This window comes from Simochromis diagramma, unplaced genomic scaffold, assembly GCF_900408965.1.
Source record: "Simochromis diagramma unplaced genomic scaffold, fSimDia1.1 OVJJ01000433.1, whole genome shotgun sequence".
Lineage (NCBI taxonomy): Eukaryota > Metazoa > Chordata > Actinopteri > Cichliformes > Cichlidae > Simochromis > Simochromis diagramma.
The window spans coordinates 272906-292386 of NW_024387031.1; the positions used below are offsets into that span (position 1 = coordinate 272906).

The 19481-nt window shown below is 36.0% G+C and overlaps 2 protein-coding genes across 2 annotated transcripts in view; one reads left to right on the plus strand and one right to left on the minus strand.

The window, feature by feature from the left end:
- The window catches only part of LOC120740601, a 72155-nt gene that overhangs the window by 25911 nt on the left and 26763 nt on the right, over nt 1-19481 (minus strand). The gene's annotated exons all lie outside the window — the stretch shown is intronic.
- On the plus strand, nt 2463-17808 carry LOC120740577 (inter-alpha-trypsin inhibitor heavy chain H3-like). The gene is made up of 23 exons (XM_040043035.1): nt 2463-2594; nt 3354-3514; nt 3632-3736; nt 4415-4577; nt 4685-4795; nt 6960-7088; nt 7228-7344; nt 7460-7628; nt 7719-7829; nt 8367-8548; nt 8645-8824; nt 8918-9039; nt 10370-10608; nt 11812-11865; nt 13058-13093; nt 13652-13669; nt 14712-14759; nt 15084-15149; nt 15639-15746; nt 15900-16068; nt 17092-17240; nt 17420-17504; nt 17595-17808. Exons 1-23 carry the CDS (start codon nt 2523-2525, stop codon nt 17707-17709), a joined length of 2709 nt encoding a protein of 902 aa, XP_039898969.1. The 5' UTR covers nt 2463-2522; the 3' UTR covers nt 17710-17808.

Consider the following 19481-nt stretch of genomic DNA (forward strand, 5'->3'; position numbering starts at 1 on the left):
TTAATAATGTGGTAATGTTTTAAGTATGCATTTCTCTTTTCAAGGCAACTTCTTCTGAGAGGAGAGAGTATGCAAATTAGCTGAATGTGTGGCGACAAAAAAAAAAGAAGAACTGAAGCTTCCTGTCTGGCTGTGAATGAAACTTTAGAATTTAGTGATGATAGATTGGAAGACGTGCCAGGCCGGTGTCCCTCTGCAGATCTTCCACTCCTTTGTCTGTTACAGTCAGCTTTATAGAAGTGACCCCATCATAAAACCCCCATGGTGTGTTGCAAACTCTGTGTTTGTGTGTGTATGCACGAGCACGTGAGTGCCTGTGTGTGCGCGTACCCGTATGTCTATGTGAGTGCATCTGACTGAGTGTGCATGTAGGTGTGGGTGCGTCGTAACAGTCAAAGCACTATGTGTGTGTCTCTGTGTATGTGACTTCCTGCCGGTCATAAAAGTAATCTCCTCACTCAATCTACACCAAATTCTTCTACACAACATAGAAAACAGAGTTAACATATTACACACACTGAGGCCGCCACTCTGCATCCACTGGGCCATTGGCCTCTTGTTGTCTTACATTTACAGATAAGGTGGAGAGTCTCCTGCAAACCTACTTCTAAGTTTATAACAATTAATTTGTTTTTATTAAAGGTACAAGCATCAGCAACCCCAACTGTAGCTTCCTGTCTCCTGTTAGGACAGCAGACCTCCAGTGTTAATAAATTCCTTTCCCTCTAAACAATTACACACCCTCAGGCCTACAGCTAAGCCAAAACGAAACACACAGACAAATCCTTCCCTATTCCTCTGATCTAAACAAATTTAACACATCATATTATAATAATTATTTTCTTGTACTCACAAGAGACAGAATGATCGCGGCAGTTAGTTTTTCCACAGACAAACTCATAGTTTGAATTCTGTTCAAATCTTCCAGTATTATGACAATGATCGTGATAACCATTTTCTCGGTAAAGAGCTATTTATTTTTTCCAACAGCGGTTTTATTTTGCTTTCTTACGTTAATCTTATCACAGACGCACTAAAATAAAAACCTTTAAGATTATCCTACTAGTAACAGAATGCATTTGTATAGTGCTGGGTGGAGGCAAGCTACACCAGCGCTTGTAATGAAAAGAAGAAGTTTCTATCTGCTTGTAACCTACAGGCTGGTCACCTCGTATGTGTAAAAATAACCCTTAGTGAAAAAAGTGCCGCGCCCTTATTCAGAAATCAGGCCTAAATAATTTTATCAAAACACCCTCGGAAGAGGTATTGTGTGGGAAAGAGTTTTCTTTTTTTAGCGTCTCTTTTACAACAGGGGAGCATTAGCAGAAACGCTCAATAGACAGAAAAACAGAAACCCTAAAAGAAAACGGCCTTGTTTTACGCACATCAAGAAGGAGTCAACAACCCCTCTAATCGTTATTAGGGTTTTCGTGGATGTACATTGTCTCATCCTGGACTGTGGTGCTGACACTCACCAGTCCTTGACCTCCTTCCTTCTGCTTAGCGTACAGCCTCAGGGTGCTGGACTTGGGTTGAAACCCTCCATGTATGGTCATGAGCTTTCTTGTCTTGATGTCAGTGCCTTCTATCTCCTGCTTTGGCCAGCTTACTATCCCAGCCGGGTACCTGATTACGGGCAGGGCGTACGTGTTGATAGCCTGGATCTGGTTCTTGACTCCTCAGGACTTGCCTGACCCTCTGCAGGTAATTGGTGGTTGCTGCTTGCCTAGCAGTGTCTTCATTGTTTCCATTTGCCTGTTGGATGCCCAGGTACTTGTAGCTGTCCTCTATGTCTGCAATGTTGCCCTCTGGTAGTTCAATTCCCTCAGTTCTAGGCATTCCAGGATCCATATGTGGGGCATTGAGTCATAGGCCTTCTTGTAATCAATCCAGGCAGTGAACAGGCTGGTCAATCTTGTCAGTATTTTATTTTTAAAAAAGAACTTGCTGGTTTGAAAGTCAGAATATTACAAATCCAATCATATGAAATCCACTCTGGAAAAATAAGTAAATACATACACAAATAAATGTAATTCTGGACTAACTGTCATGTGACTTCTAAATTTGCTATCACTGTCTTGGGTTTTCTCAGCACTTTCCTCACCTTGAAAGATTTTTTTCTTCTTTAAAAAGTTAGAAATACTTGAAGTATATACATTTTTGCTTGACACCAAACAATATTATTCACATACTTGTTTCATCAATAGAGTGGAGTCAATTTGTCTCTTTCATTTAAATTGACCAAAACAGTATTACCTATCACAGAAAAGATTCTTGTGGTGACAAAGTCCTTGTGATGTGCACTGGTTTGACCCTCAATGTCAACATTAAAGTTTACAGAAACTGCTGGATTTCTGGTAAATTACTGCTTTGGGGGAGTATTTTGTGTGGGTGGAAGGTGAAAGAGGAGGGAGAGAAAGTGAAGTTTGCCCTTTAAAAAAAATATATGTACACAATAATGTTGTCCATGTTTGACTTAAAAAGACAGTTTCAGCTGTGCTTGTGCTCTGCTAGGAGGCATCATGGGGAGAACTGTGGTGCAGCTCACCCTCATTGGGCTGCAGCTGGCTTTGACTTCCACACTGCTAAACAAGGTAGGGTCAAAATACATAAACGGCCATAGCACCACTTTAAAGATCCATAAATTTAAAATTAAATATATACGGTTAAATAAATAGTTTAAAAGCCAAACGCTAAAGAAAACAAACTTTTTATGTACCCCTGCAATTAATATTTCACAGATAATGAGATATCTGAGGTGTGCGATTGAATATTTTGTGTCTCAGCATCTTTCTGTCAGTTCAACACCAAACTCTGTGGATTGAAGGTTCTTGTGACAATCCTCAGGATTATTTCATTTTGTTCATGTGCTGTGTGTGTACAAGTCAGCTGACACATTAACACTGGCAGTTGCGCATTACTTTGGAGACAAAAAGAAGGATTGGGGTAAGATGAAGTGTTCTGCCAAGCAATATAACATCATGTAATGTCCCATGAAGTGAAAGAATTCTGACTGTATGTGTTTGTATGTCTACCTTATCCTTTCTGTGCATCCACAATCACAGATCTCATTTTAATTGTTTGAGCTTGTTATTTGATGATGGTGTTGATTGGTTAAGGTAAATTTGGCTTGTTTAGTTGTTTGAACTATGGAAATATGTGTTGGATATTTCTAACAACTCCCATTCTGATGCATAAAAAGTAAAAGTATAAATGTAAGTGAGTGTCATGCTCTTTTGAGTGTGTGCCCTGAACACTAGATGAAAACTAATTTTAGGGTTTTTGCAGGGAGACCAATAAAATTCCACTGAAACCAGCCAATGAGATCGGTTAACCCTGTCGTGTTTTCTCAGGATGACTGGGACGTCTACAGCTTTCACATCAACTCCACAGTGACCAGTCGTTATGCCACCACTGTCATCACAAGCCGTGTGGCCAATCGTATGGACGAGTCAAAGGAAATTGAATTCCATGTTCGGATTCCCAAGAATGCCTTCATCAGTAAATTCCAAATGTATGTGAAGTTAAAGTGATCTGTAACAATCCAGAGACATTTGTAAATTCTACACTGAAGAACAAATTGCCTGATATTTAGTAGTGTGTACACAAGGACTTTCTTGGTCCTCTTCAGGTTTATCGATGGCCAAGTTTATGATGGTGTTGTGAAAGCTAAGGAGCAAGCTCAGCAGCAGTACGCTGAAGCTGTGTCCCGTGGTGAAAGTGCTGGGCTTGTCAGGTATTTAAATTCATTAATTAACTTACAGGTTTATGTGAAAAAATTCTCAGTAAAATTTTTTTAATGTCTTCTTCTGTATCTTCAGTTCCTAAAATTAATTTTGTTTAACTGTGTGAGGAGGAAAAAAACCTTTTAGCAGGGATTAAAGTGAAACAATGACATCCCGGGTTGCACAGCTCAGTAGGTTAGATTAAAAAGTTAAATCTTACATGTCATATCCTAATTTATTGTATATATTTTAAATCAGATATTGAACCAATTCATGATGTTTTGCTGAATTCTGTTTTTCTGAAGGAGTGTACAAAACAATTTAAGTGTGCTAAATTAGCCACAGGCTATAGCTTACGTAAGTTTGTACACTTTTGAATGCAGTTGTCCAAATCCACAAAGAGCAGTGAAAACTGGAATAGTAGCACAGGTTAGCTGAGCACACTCTTTACACAAAAAAAAAAAAAAAAAAAAAAAAGCTCACAAAAGGGATTAGTATGTGACTTATTACAAAGTAATTCTTTTCCCCACACTACACTGCATACTACCTGATCTTAGGGGTCCCCCCACCTGCCAAATATCACTTTAATCCTTGCTTTTTAGTCAGTTTACTCAAAAATCAAGTTTGTTCTTCAGGAATAACTGATTTTTAAATGCATTTATATGAAATAATTATTGTTTCTGCTGCAGTTCTGTAGGGAGGGCTCTGGAGGAATTTAAGACCTCTGTAACTGTGGCTGCTCACAAAAAGGTCACTTTTGAACTCACATATGAGGAACTGATGAAACGCACACATGGCAAGTATGAGCTGCAAATTCATGCTCAACCCATGCAGCCTGTCAGAGACTTCAAGGTGACTTCCATCTTGGTATCTGTTCAGTGATTGTTTAGGAAAACAATGCTGAGATAAGACCACACATGATTAGATCTTCTGTTTTATTTTATTATACTTGTTCCCAGGTGGATGTGTACATTCACGAGGAAGCCGGCATCAATTTCATCGATGTGAAAGGAGGCCTGAGCACCAAAGCCCTCGCTAATGCCATCACCAAAACACATGTTAATAAACAGGTACAGTTATAACACAAAAGTTAGTTTTATAAACACTAAGAGTCACAGCAATAAGAGGAAGCCTAGAAAAAAATCTATGCATACAGCAAAGAGATGTGGCAAAGGAAAAGGCTCTTAGTGGGTTGTATGCAGAGATGGGCAGTAACGCGTTACAAGTAACGCGTTACTGTAATCTGATTACTTTTTTCAAGTACCGAGTAAAGTAAGGGATTACTATTGCAAAAACGATAATTAGATTACCGTTACTTTCCCGTAGGAACGCTGCGTTACTGCGTTACTAAAACCGTGAATTTTTTTTTGCGAGAATGTCTCACGACATTGACGTAAGCGAGTGCGCCGTTAGTGACAACAGCTGTGTGCAGATCAACAATGGATCACATATCGATTGTGGGAGAGAGTATGAGCGTGCAGCGTTTAAAGCGTGGAAGTACTGACCTTACTTTGAGTTTGATTCCATAAAAAGTGACAAAAACATTAGCGTCCATCGTGCGTGGGAAGAAAACTTCTTTTTACAGCGAAAAAAAACCCCTAAACTTCCAAGCAAGCACCAAGTGCGCAACCACGTAATGGGAAACTCACAGAGAAACTCGCGGATTCTTCCACTGACCGCTGCGGCACACCTGCACCAGGGTAAACCTCCGCCTACCGCAGTCCTGCTTTACAGGTGAAAATAGAGCAACAGGACCACTGAGTCTTTGACTTCATTTATTTTCTGCTGTGTTTGACTTGCATCTATTTGAAAGACTGAGTGTAAACACAAAAAATATTTTATTTTATGTGCTGGAATGTGCAGAAAATAGGTTTAAATGTTAAACTAATTTCTTCAAGTCAGAGAATGTTGCATATAATTAAATTTTTGCTTGATGCATAAAGTTAAAAGAGTAAAACTAATAAAACAAGTTTTAAAAAGAGACTTTTCCATTTGATTACATTTTGTATGATGGATTATGTAGAAAAAGTAGAATTGGGCTGAAAGATCTATCTCTTTATCACCTCTTCAGGTTGTAAATCGTGTTTTTAAAAAGTAACTAAGCAACTAAGTAATTAATTTTGAAAATAAGTAATCAGTAAAGTAACGGGATTACTTTTTGGGGGAAGTAATCAGTAATTAGTTACTGATTACTTTTTTCAAGTAACTTGACCAACACTGGTTGTATGTGAGGCTGGACACTAAGAAAGGAGAAAAGGACTTTGAGATTGAGAGATCAAACTGGAGAGAATGTGCAGCAGGTTAGCGTAATAGGTAATGGTATTAACAAATGAAGAGAGTTTGTTGAAAAATTGAATAAATAATTTGAGGAACTGAAGAAAATGAGACAGAAAGGAGGACAGATGGAGGAATGACAGTGAATCATGAAGTGGAGGAAGTTCTTAAGGAGGAAGTTAGGGCAGCTACGAAGAGGATAAAGAGTAAAAAGCCAGTTGATTCACATGACATATGATAGATTGCCAAATAGAACTGTTAGACTGCATGAGAAACAGTGGTGATGTGTGTCGCTGAAGTGACAGATTTGTAGTGAGGAAAGGTGGAGGTATGCTCTAGAGAGAAGGTCGGCAGAAACAAGAAACATGACAGAATGCATGTGTGTGAATGAGAGATAGAAGAAGATAGTGATTACAACTACAAATTTTGTTAATGCAGTACCAACTGAATGCCCAATGATCACATCTGTTAAATACTGATTTCAACTGTCCCTGTGTGCTGTATCATATCTCTGGTATTAAGTGACATAATGTAACCGAATCCTACAGTATTTGCATTGTTGTTTTGAGTCATGTTAGTCTTGAACTATTGAAGTCTTCCTGTGCTATATATGTCAGAATGTTGACTCTTACTCATAATAATGAATTCTGATTTTCTTTTAATATTTTATGCATTAAACGCATTACAAGACTTTTATTGAACCTCAGACAAAAAACTCGGATCCCGAGTTGTTGTTTTTTTTTCAATGGAGAGTTTAAATTGTTTAAAAATCACTGCATTTTCTCTTTATTTCTAATCTACAGTGTCCAAACCTTTCGGTAACAATGACTTGTATATGCACCTTTTAGATTTATCAAGCCAAAGCAATGAGAAGTACAGGACAGTGTTTTGACAGAAATTAAAATCACTGACCTCTCACTCGATGAAGAGTCTAAAGAATGCAATTCTTTCTGTTTCTAGGCATGGGTGTATTTCTATCCAACAGTGGATCAACAGACAATGTGTGACAACTGTGGAGAGCAGGGTATGAATGGAGATCTGGTTATTGTTTATGATGTCAACAGGAACAATGGATTGGGAGACATCAAGGTAAACCCTGATCAATTAGCAATTTACACACAACATAAAACTGCATGGGCCAGAAAAGGTTTTTCAAATCAGTACCATATCCTTTGTCTGGCTATTAAATAAAAATCTGACTAAAGCAATCTTTTTTCCTGCTCTTTAGAAATCTGCTGGGTACTTTGTTCATCACTTTGCTCCATCCAATCTTCCCCGAATTTCCAAAAATGTCGTCTTTGTTATTGACAAAAGTGGCTCAATGCAAGGCCGAAAAATAGAGCAGGTAAATGGTTTAAAGGGTCTGCTATGTCTATCATTTACTAAAAAACCTTATTTCTTTTAATGTCTTTTTTAAATCTTTTATAAAATCTGTAATGTGTAAATGTTGTTTTTCCCAGACTAGGATCGCGTTAATCCATATTTTGAATGACCTGGCAGAAGATGACCATTTTGGTTTGATCACTTTTGATGGCAACATTTTTCCCTGGAAATTGGAACTTGTTCAGGCCAACAGTAAAAACGTGGAAAGCGCCAAAAACTTTGCACGCAACATTCAAGCTGGAGGATGTGAGGAGTTGCAGAAATCAGTATATATCTTTTAATATCAAACAGTTAACAGAAGAATTATAGTACTGAAACTTTGTTGTTGACTTTCAGACACAGACATCAATCAAGCACTGCTGCAAGGAGCAAATATGCTGAACACGCATGACAGAGAAGGTTCAGCATCAATCCTTATACTCCTCACAGATGGACAGCCAACCAAAGGTTATAACAAATGACACCTGTACAAAAATGTGCACAAATACTTCTGGACTTAATGATTTTAGTCAATGATTTTATTGTGATTTCAATAAGGAGAGATCATTTGAAAGACCTGAACATGGTTTAATGAAGAACAGTTTGAGATTTGGCGATAAGACTTTGACAAATCAACATGGCAGAGTGGAGTCCAGTAACGGTAGGACAGGACTTCTCAGAGTCTAGATGCAGAGGTAGAGATGTAGGATCAAGTGGTACAAATGAGGAGGTACTACAAAGGAGTCTGAAAGGCAGGCTGATAGAAGAGCACTGAGAGCTTTAGCACTTGTAGAAGGCAGGCAAGGCTGGAGTGATGATGACAGCATGGAGTTTGGACAGTATGTGTGATGTAAAGAATACATTTGCAGCACAACACTCAAGAATGCAGGGAGATTAATGAGTACAGATCAGTTATTCAATATTTTCCGTTTTAACTTTTTCTTTTATCAAGTGTGGGATTCCATTGTTTTTGAGCTGAGCTGACTGTGTCTTATGTATTTTCAGGGGTGACAAATCTGGAGAAAATACAGTCAAATGTAAGAGAGGCTGTTGCAGGCAAATTCCCAGTTTACTGTCTGGGTTTTGGTTTTGATGTTGATTTTGAGTTCCTTAAGAAAATGTCGCTGCAAAATAACGGTGTGGCACGACGGATTTATGTAGACTCAGATGCTGATTTACAGCTGAAGGTATTTTGTATTCTTCCTACCACATGATTTGAAATCACTACAGATTTAGGAAGAAATTAGCATGATTTGCATCATGTCCACACTGTATGTAAACAGGGTTTCTATGAAGAGGTGGCAACTCCTTTGCTGACAGATGTGACAATGATCTATGTGGGTGGGACCAATCTAACCCAGACTAACTTCAGTCAGTATTATAATGGTTCTGAGATTGTGGTGGCCGGACAGATCACAGACAATGACACTGAAACCTTCACACCTCAAGTTGTGGCTATTTCGGTAATGTTTGATCTAAGATATTTATCAGCTGTAATCTTGTGAAAGTTTCTTTTCCCTGCATACTGACATTACAATATATTTTAATTATGACAGAGTAATAGAAGGTTAGTATTTTCTGACCCAAATGGCATTGTGGAATCTGGTGGAAGTGTGTCTGATGACCTTATCCAGAGAGTTTGGGCCTACCTCACAGTTAAACAGCTTCTGGACAAAGAGTAAGTACCATATATGCCATCTTTTGTCATGGTCCTGAGTCCGTGACTCAGTGATTTTGTGTTTAGTGTATTTATTGATGTTATTATTATTATTATTATCTGTGGGCTGTTTTGGGATGGTTTGTGTTTTGGATACTGGGTTTCTGGGTTTGTGCTCCCTCTGTTGGTCCCTGGTGTTAGTGTTCCCCTGTCTCGTCAGGTTAATCAGGTCCAGCTGTGTCTCCCACCTGTGTGTGATTTCCCAGTGTCCTTCTGTGTATTTATAGTGTGTGCCTGCCTGTGTTTCTTGTCGCGTCGTCTGTGTTCATCCTCTGTGTTACCCTGCGTACTCTGCATTAACCTCTCCGTGACTCCTCTATGTGCTCTCCCTGCAGTCCTCCTCTCGTGTTTCAGGTTTGCCGTTCTATAGTTTAGTTTTCCCCAGTTTAGTTTATCCTTAGCTCTGTTTTGCCATCCCCACTTTGTGTTCTATTTTCTGTAAATAAATCACCCTGCATCTCAAGTAAGTGCTGCATTCGAGTCCTCCGTTTCCACACATCACACGGCTGCTGTCCCAGTTGTGACATCTTTCTTCTTGTTTTATTTCCTAATAGCTACTTTTTAAAGGGCAGCGACACAAATTTTTCTCTTCATTAACTGTTGAGTGCATAACTAATGTGGGATATTGGATAAGGCCCATCATATATTTCCCTGAAACCCAAGGTAACGTCTTTAGATCATTTGATGTGACTTGCAGTCCAAAAGGCAAAAGTTTGTTTGGTCAAAAGTAACATTAATAGTTACAATGTAGCATTTCCATCCAAGATTGATCATGTTTGAAGAACTCAGCGACCATTTTAAAATGTTTTCCCTGGCAAGAAACAATTTGTCCAGTATAGAGTTTTGAATCAGCTTCCGAAGTTGTGTGCTTATTCATGACATAGATGGCATCCCACGGTCTCAACAACTAAGCTGCAATTTACAAAACAAGTTAAAAATCTAAAGCTACAACAAAGACAGGAAATTATGTTTACTACAGCAGCAGAATACAGTTAAAATTCAGCATCTTGGCTCTAAAGTCAACTCTCCCACAAATATGTCAAATAAAAAGAAGGCAGGATGTTTACATAACAATGAGTTTATCTATTTTTCCCCATGTTTCTATGTCCATATTAGATTCCACTAAAATGTTCTTTAATTTTCCAAAGTTGGGACTCAAACTGTAATTTTAAATTGCCAAGGAATAGCTGGGGACATGGAAGAATTAAAGATACACAAATATGTGTAAATTACTTTATCATATATTACTACTAAATCAATCGTTATATTTACTTAATGCTTTATGACACAGGCTCCAGTTATCTGGACCTGAGAAAGAGCAAGTGAAGAAGGAGGCTTTGAGTCTCTCACTGAAGTACAGCTTTGTGACGCCGCTCACATCTATGGTTGTCACAAAGCCTCTGGGAGAGACCATACATGTGCTTCATAAACCCAAGGAAAGTGAAGCACCACAGAGAAGGAAGCCCCCTGGACGTCAATCCATTTCAAGACACCGTGGTACTTCTACTCGTCACAGGAGCGATAATGTTGGTGAGCAGCACAAACAAAGACGATGCAAAACGAGTAGTATTCATCATGACGTTTTCTTTTAATTGTTAAAAATTATTTTCATTATTATTTCATTATTTTCTCTTCCTAAATGCAGATATTTACATTTCTCACTGAAAAAATTAAATACTTAAAAGAACTCTACACAAAAAATGACATTAAATATAGCATGAGTTTGCTTTTTTGGTAATTATGACTCTGTACACCACCAAAAGTTTTAGCTTTAATTCTAGAGTTTTAACAAAAACACTTTAACTGTTTAAGACTTTTTTTTTCTATATTTTATATTTTTGTTTATGCACCAAAATATGTCTCAAAGTGTTACAAATGTGTATAATATGATCCACAAGCGTAAACACAATGACATTTTCTTTGTCTATATTGTGTGTGACACATTGACACACACAAACAAAAAAATTTTTCTCCTTATAGTCTCAGAAAACTATAAACATTTTCCTGTATAAAATGATTCCATACTGCACAGGGACAGCTTTACTACATAGAGATAAAGAAATGACACAAATTTGGATGTCAGAAATTATTACGACCACTCTGAGCAATTGCATTAGATACAGAGCAGCTGCTATCTCAGATACAGTACATCGTGGCCTATTAAAGAAGATGCCCATTTGTTTATGAGCCATCTCACTTCAACTTTGTCAGCCAGCCTCTTTCCCTTCAACTTTTTAGCTGCACAAGAGGCAAGCTACAGACCAAGTCCACCAGTAGCAAGAAGTCAAGTTATTCTGATTATTCAATTTTTTTATAATTATAAAAGCATAATTTTATTGCACTTAAATTCTTAAGGTTTTTTTTTGTCAGTCTAAGCACTTTTGACCATCTCAAGGGTTATCTAATGTGATATTAGCTGAGAGCAGAAATATTCAGGATTGTTCTGTAAGCTAACAATAATGTCAGCCTGCTGTTAAGGTTTGAGTGAGTAAAAGCGATTATACGTGTACTTTTAGACATTTTGTGCACAGGAAGGTTTTTCTAATAAGAGAAAATGATCAGAATAGTTAAAAAGTTAACAGTTAAAAAGCTAAGTTAAAAAAATATATGTAAATGATCAATATTTATTCAGGTTTGGTATTTAGGTTAGTGCGCATTTGTAAAATTGTTTTACATTTGATTGAAATACTGGCATGTTTTTTTCCACATCAATTAATTCTTTTTTCTTTTCAGCAACAACTGCTGTTGAGAGAGCCTTTGAGCACTGGTTCTCCTCACTTGATCCAGGTACTCTGTTAGGATAGAATTAAATAAAATGCATTTTTCTTTTTATAGAGATAAAAATGTCAAAAAAAAAAACCACACATTACCATAGTTAAGTATTCATTTTGACAGAATACAACAGTTTAACAACTGACTCTTACATACTGTACCTACATGCACATTTTCAACCTCTACTTTTTAATATGGTGTTTTCTACTTTAAATATTAAGACATTTTATTTCCCTAAAAATGTAGTTTAGTATAATATGAGAACCCTTAACTTAGTTTTAAGTACATTTTTTAAGGCAATGGGAAAAAATGAATACATAGCTACCATCTTGTACTACTGAATATAGTATACAATTTGATGGTATAGCATTAAACAGCAATACCCTACAGTTAATACTTAATGCTTAATTAATTCAAATAGGATTAAACACATTTTCATTATCTGACTCATCAGTTAAATTTCAAATGTTTCCCATAAATGTATCTGAACCTTCTCAATAAATATTACAAAAATGTTTCGTAGTTTGCAGCATTACTCCTCCTTAGTATGCCATTTATAAATACAGATATAATATTATGACTATGACTATGATTATTACTTGTACTAGCAGTGACCATGTATATGTAACATGATTTCTGTAGGGTTTTGTAAGCCTTACAATTTTTTGTGTTCAAACCTTCCATGCAAACCCTCTCTTATGCCTGCCTTTGTTGAAAGTATTTCTTGGAGCTACATTAGTTTAATTTTTAATTTTCATTTATTTTAAATTTTCTAATCCAAATTTCTTATAATAATAATAATAATAATAACAACAACAACAACAACAACAACAACAACAACAACAACAACAATAATAATGATAGCTTCTATCATCATCTCAGTTTGCTCCATAGAAGCAATTCCTGCTTTAATTTGTTTTTCAAAAAGAATGTTTGGATTTACAAGAGGAAGGCACTTAGTTTATGACTTGATTCATTCATGAAACCTTTAGGCCATTTGAGTAGTTCATTATTATATACATAGCTGGTTAACTGATTGTTCAGGTTTTCTCTGAATTATTGCAGTGTCTTCACCTTACAATACAAAGTGCCCTGATGTTGATGTGATTTGGTGTTAAATACATTAAATTAAATTGATTTGACTATACATGTAAATGTGATGCTTATTTCTTGCTTTCACGTGATCTTTTTGCTGTTCTTGTTACAGGAGAAATGATAGATATTTTACAATTTCTTAATGGAGGTATGATATGACACATGCTGCATACTATATTCTGATGTAACTACTGAAAAGATTTATACTGAATATTAAACTAACTGAAGTACAAATAAACCTTTGAACTAAAGCTACACTGAAATGAGCAAGTACAGCTAGGAAAGTAACTAAATGAATTGAAATTTTTTTTTTTTTTAATGGAGCTGGTAGTGTGTGTGTGTGTGTGTGTGTGTGTGTGTGTGTGTGTGTGTGTGTGTGTGTGTGTGTGTGTGTGTGTATCTCACAATATTTCAGTGCAGCAGTATGATGAATTCGTGGAGATAGGAGTTAACACACTTGTTAACTGGTAATTCTACAGTGTGATTCTATAGTGGGAAACAGATAAAGTACTACATGAATGTGGCCAGTAAAACCAGAAAAAAAAAAACTGTAAATGTCAGTTCATTTTTTTATACATCACAGAAATGCTAAACATTTTTGCAGAATTTTAGTATTAGTCTAATGTGTTTTTTTTTTTTTTATTACTACGACTAATTTGAAATTGCAAAGTAAATTAATCGCTGTTTGTTTAATGTTTTTTTTCAGATAGAGGATTTTACTTTTGTGAGTATTTGGGATTTATATGCTTTTCAGTCTTTTGTGATTTAAAAAAAAGAATAACCTTATGAGAAAACTCTCATACCTGTGCAATCTACTGTTGACAGTATGGAGTTACATATTTTTTTTTCAATTTAAAATTTATCTGACTTTATTTTCTTTTTTAATCCAGATTTAAATTATGTATTTTGTGTCACTTAAACATTGTGCTGCATGTTTTTGCTACATTTTGTTTTTACTTTGCTTTTTTGAGTAAAACATGTTTCTATCATTTGAAAATGCATAAAAAGTAAGTTTAGTTTTTTTTGTGGCAAGATGATATAAATCCTTATTTGACACAACATTTAAAGGATTGTTGTGGTTCATTTTAGAGAGTAATTTTTTTAGTGAGTATAATAGGGAATTGTGATCCTTGTAATTCAAATACTACACTACCATTAACTCATTCACTGCCAGCCATTGGCAGTGAATGAGTTAAACCCATTGACTCATGCACCGCAATTGACGGCTATAGACGTCAATGGCAGTGAATGAGTTAAGAGATTTCCCGCTTAAATTTATTACACCGGTAAAATATCAAATGCTTAGACTGAAAAAACCCCAGAATATTCCAAAGTAACATGAAAAAAAATCATATGAATTCAAAAGTAGTATGTAGTGACAATAGGGGGAGGAGGAAGAGAACCCAGAGCAGTGGAGGTATGCTCTGGAGAAAATTCAGTAAACAGAATACATTTGTATAAATGAGAGGTAAAGAGGTGTAACAGTGAAGCTGCCAGGAACAGATGTAGTGAAGGTGGATAAGTTTAAATGACATAACTGAAAAATTGCTTATTAATTGTTCTTCTACCTCACCCGTTTTCATAATACTATTTGGTTTTCCATTGAAATCAGGTTTATGAAATTGTGTGGATGTGTCTCTGCTTCAGTTGTTTGCTGGAAAAAAGAGTATTATATGCTATATTTTAGAGTTGTTTCTTTAAAGATTTTCTAAATTTAAAATGGTGTTTTTTTTAAAGAAACTAATGTATTTAATTCTAACATTCAGCCTCGCCCTCTGGATCTCAATCCCGCAAAAAACGACCTACTTTAAGAGGTAAATGTCTTTTTTGTAGTGTACTGTAGTTCACAGCTGTTATTTTCTATTTCTATATATGTAACACCAACCAGTGTTCAACTAATAAGGAACTGGATAAGCCTCTTCAGTCATTCTAATAATTGAATTATCTACATTTACATCATAGGTTGGGTAACAGTTAAAACTTAACATATCTGTTGAGTGTTTTGCTGTAATGCATCAGAAAATGTTGATGTTTATTACACAAATATATTCCACAGCCATACAATAAACTTTAACTTTTTTTCTTTTGGCTTTGCAATATTAATGTATGTAACTAGCATTGTGTAAATCTGTTTACAGAAACTTTCCTTGATATGTTCATACATCATTATTCACTTGATGGCAATCCTCTGCAACCAACTGATGGTACTGTATTAAATACATATAGTTGGAGTTAAATATATATATAATTATTTTTAATAATAATTTTCTGAAATTTTTAAACATCCGCATTAGGCATTACCCACTTTAACAGAAATCTGAACCTACAATAACATCTGATGTGCCAGGCTCAAAACTCTTATTTAATTCATTTATTTTGTTTTCTTTGACATATTAGAGTAAAAAAATATTTTCAATTTCTTTGTTGGTTTTTCTTTTGTTTTAACAATCACATAATACATGAGAAAAACAGCTAGGAAAAAACAAACAAATTTTTAGGAATGAAATATTCCATAAGTCAGGCTCTATATTTTATATGTAACAAATATATAACAAATCCCTCTTTCAAAAACCTTCAAGATTGTACGTTGTATGTTAATGAAACTGAAAACGAGTATGCAAGTGCTTGATTTTTGGCTAAGAGAAAAGTCAAATTTATATCTCCATTCTAACTCTGTATCTATGTATCTCTAGCTCCTCTTCTCCACAGGTTTTTGTTAAAAGCTGAGAATCAGACTGTTCCATTGTGCTTTGATGTCAGTGGTGCTCTCAGCCTTAAACTTCTTCATCATCCCAGCAGGGGTCAGTAGTCTTCAGTTTTGCTGAGCTAATGAACTCTTGTTTTTGTATTTCCTGTGAAATAAAATTTCATTATTGGTTCTACCTCATCTCCATTGTTATAACAATCCTCCAACTTGTGGTATGGTTTTGAGTTGCACTTCTCTTTTGTTCCAGAGCTGTTTGTGAATGGTGAGCTTGATTCAGTTGTGAATGGAGGCTTCAACAGTATTTTTATACACTTCCAAACTACCCAGCATTTCGAGATTGACACCAAAGGGGTCACTGTACGAGATGGACAGACAGAAACACATCACACTGGACAAGATCTGGTCACTGCTGGAAGGTGATTTTACAGTATAATGATCAAGGCTACTCAATACTACAATACTCTCAGCATTGTGTACAGATGTGTGTCCGTATTCACATGTGGTTAAATGAGACTTGCATGATATATCTATCTATATATCTATCAGAGGTACACTTCAACTGTGAGAGACAGAATGTGAAAAAAAAAATTCATGAATCCACATGGTAGGATTTGTAAAGAATTTATTCGTAAATCAGGGTGGAAAATAAGTATTTGGTCAATAACAAAAATACAACTCAATACTTTGTAAAATAATCCTTTGTTGGCAATAACAGAGGTCAAACGTTTACTATAGGTCTTTACCAAGTTTGCACACACAGTAGCTGGTATTTTGGCCCATTCCTCCATGCAGATCTTCTCGAGAGCAGTGATGTTTTGGGGCTGTCGCCGAGCAACACGGACTTTCAACTCCCGCCACAGATTTTCTATGGGGTTGAGGTCTGGAGACTGGCTAGGCCACTCCAGGACTTTCAAATGCTTCTTACGGAGCCACTCCTTTGTTGCCCGGGGCGGTGTGTTTTGGATCATTGTCATGTTGGAAGACCCAGCCTCGTTTCATCTTCAAAGTTCTCACTGATGGAAGGAGGTTTTGGCTCAAAATCTCACGATACATGGCCCCATTCATTCTGTCCTTAACACGGATCAGTCGTCCTGTCCCCTTATATATATATATATATATATATATATATATATATATATATATATATATATATATATGTATATGTATATATATATGTATATGTATATATATATGTATATGTATATGTATATGTATATATATATATATATGTATATGTATATATATATATATATATATATATGTATATGTATATATATATATATATATATATATATATATATATATATGTATATATATATATATGTATGTATATATATATGTATGTATGTCAATATAAGTCAAATATTTATATATATATGTATGTATATATATATATATATATATGTCAATATAAGTCAAATATTTATATATCTTTCCAGTGTCGCAATGATTATGCGCAACAACGAAATAGATATTGCAGCAGGAGACATGCGCCTGGTTATTTTAGTTCATAAGAAGAACAGCATTAAATTCCTTTGGCCAGTTTTAAGACAGCATCCTTCAGCCAACAACACTGATGGACTTTTAGGTGAGTGAAAAGTTCATTTCTTTTTCAAATGTTGTATACCATTACTTGTGAAGTGTGTGCAGCATTTGCTTGCATCATATTATTATTACAAAAGTTTGCACCCAAAGGTGGTGCTTTCTGTAAAAAGACCTTGTTGTGTGGATATTCAATGTTTGTTTGTTCTCACGTTCTTTTTCCAGCTCTAAAGTCAGCAGTTTATGAGGAGGTACAACAAGTTGCGGCTACAAAACTAAAGATTAAAAACCAGGAGATCAATGTTACTAGGTACATATCGTTTTTTGTTGTTGTTTATGATATTTACCATATTTTATTATGTAAACATAAATGAAATTTTCCCCTCCCTTTCTTTTGTAGCGGCAATGCCAATGACTATAGCATTGCCTCTCCTCTCATGATGAACTGCTGGCTCACATCTGCTGACTCTGCCTTGCAGAGACCATTGGCCGATTTCATTGTTCCACAACTTTAACTGGAAAAAGTGAAACAATATTTCATTTAAGAAGAGAATATGGAAAATACTTGCAACACCTGCTTCCAGCATGAACAAATAAAAATATCTTGGATTGTTTAATGACTCACAATTTTCATTTTATTGAAAAAATGGGTATGAAGTCAAAATAATACATCCAACTGTGTGAATTTCATTAAAAATAAAGATGAATGTCACGGATGTGAGAATAAAGACCCAAAATGCAGGCAGCAGACTAATGAAGTGTGTGGCGTTTATTTACAAAGTGGCAGTGGCAAAAACAAGCAAGCTCTTATTTTTCTCTTCTCTCCGCGGAGCATTGGCCGCATCGCATCTGTTACTGTAGACAGTGACGGGGGTGTCGCTGATCACCGATGAGGACCAGTTGCTGCTGCCCGACGCCATGCTTGTGGCGTCGGGAAAGCAGATCTCTTCCCCGTCCAAGTACAGAGGAACGCAGGGTTGCAGAGTGAAAGGTTCCATCTTGTCTGTGCATAGAAAAGTGTGTGCCGGCCCCTCTGTTTTTATTCTTCTCCCTCCACAGACCCCCCTCCGTCTAAGGGAGAAAACATAATTTTTTTTCCCACCGGATGTGATTAGTCACACATATGAGTAGTAATACGATGGCACTAGTCCAATATGGCGGCCAACCAAACCGGTGTTGTGCCAAAAAGTGATTGTCTGCCAAAAACTGATTTCCAATCTTTCTGTGTATATTTTATGTGTAATATCTTTACGTATGTTTGTAAATAGACTTCGGTGAACAGGGTTTACAAAGGCGTTATATAGAGAATTAAAAAATTATCCGTTTTTAAAGTATCTTTACAACTCTGTGTTATTGTACTTACATTATAACCAATCTGGTCCTTTATCCCCACTTAAAATATTTTTACAGAACTATTGTAATATTTGCTGCCATTTCTGCTGTCCTCTTGGCCAACTTACTCTTACAAAAGACATTTTTCATGTTAATGAGATTTTTTTAAGTCCATAAATAAAGGTTATATAAAAGTCACTGCCAAAAACTGATTGCGGCTTCTATTTTGTTACACAAATGTGGTTCAAGATGACTTTATGTCATCCATAAGGGATGCATTTGACATATGTTTCACATATTATAGCCCAACAAGTTATAGCAGTTTAAATATGAGCAATCAGTTTTTGGCAAATACTGGAAATCAGTGTTTGGCAGACAGTCACTTTTTGGCACAACACCAGATTGACAATCTGTTTCACCGGTTTCGTGCGTGTGCGCATGCGCGTTCAGGCGTGGAAACACACAGGGCGTCAGAGAGGTTATATGAGTTTGTGTTTTTAACTGGGTTTTAATTTAAACAAACCATAGGGTTTTTATAATTAAACTATTTTATCGCTTTGGCATGTCTCAACATTCAGTCATGCAGACATATGTGTTCTTAAGAGCAATTCTTTGTTTTTGCGTGGAGGGGTGGAAGCCCTTTTGCTTCACAGTGCTCATCAACAAAGCTGGAATGCTTTTTATTTACATCTAGTCAAAAGTGTTGGTAACAGTGTTTTAATCGCACTAATTTTGTGATTCTGACAATATCTCAGCATGCAGCGATGCAAGCATTTTATTTTCAAAACGGCACAAATGGGAATTTCTTCTGAATGGGCAATGTCAGCCTGTTCACAAGCGTTTCATTTAATCAAACCCCTAGTTTTTAATCTAACTAGTTTTTATGCATCTACTGGGGTTTCTTTCACGGGTTGATGCGATCATTTTATTTAAAAATCGGGATTTCGGAATGTTG

Excerpts from the sequence above, each read along its gene's own strand:
- LOC120740577 (XM_040043035.1), top strand. The coding sequence starts at position 2,523 with ATGGGGAGAACTGTGGTGCAGCTCACCCTCATTGGGCTGCAGCTGGCT. Across the intron at positions 3,515-3,631 it reads TTCATCAGTAAATTCCAAAT|GTTTATCGATGGCCAAGTTT; the intron begins GTATGTGAAGTT and ends GGTCCTCTTCAG. Across the intron at positions 9,040-10,369 it reads AAACAGCTTCTGGACAAAGA|GCTCCAGTTATCTGGACCTG; the intron begins GTAAGTACCATA and ends TTTATGACACAG.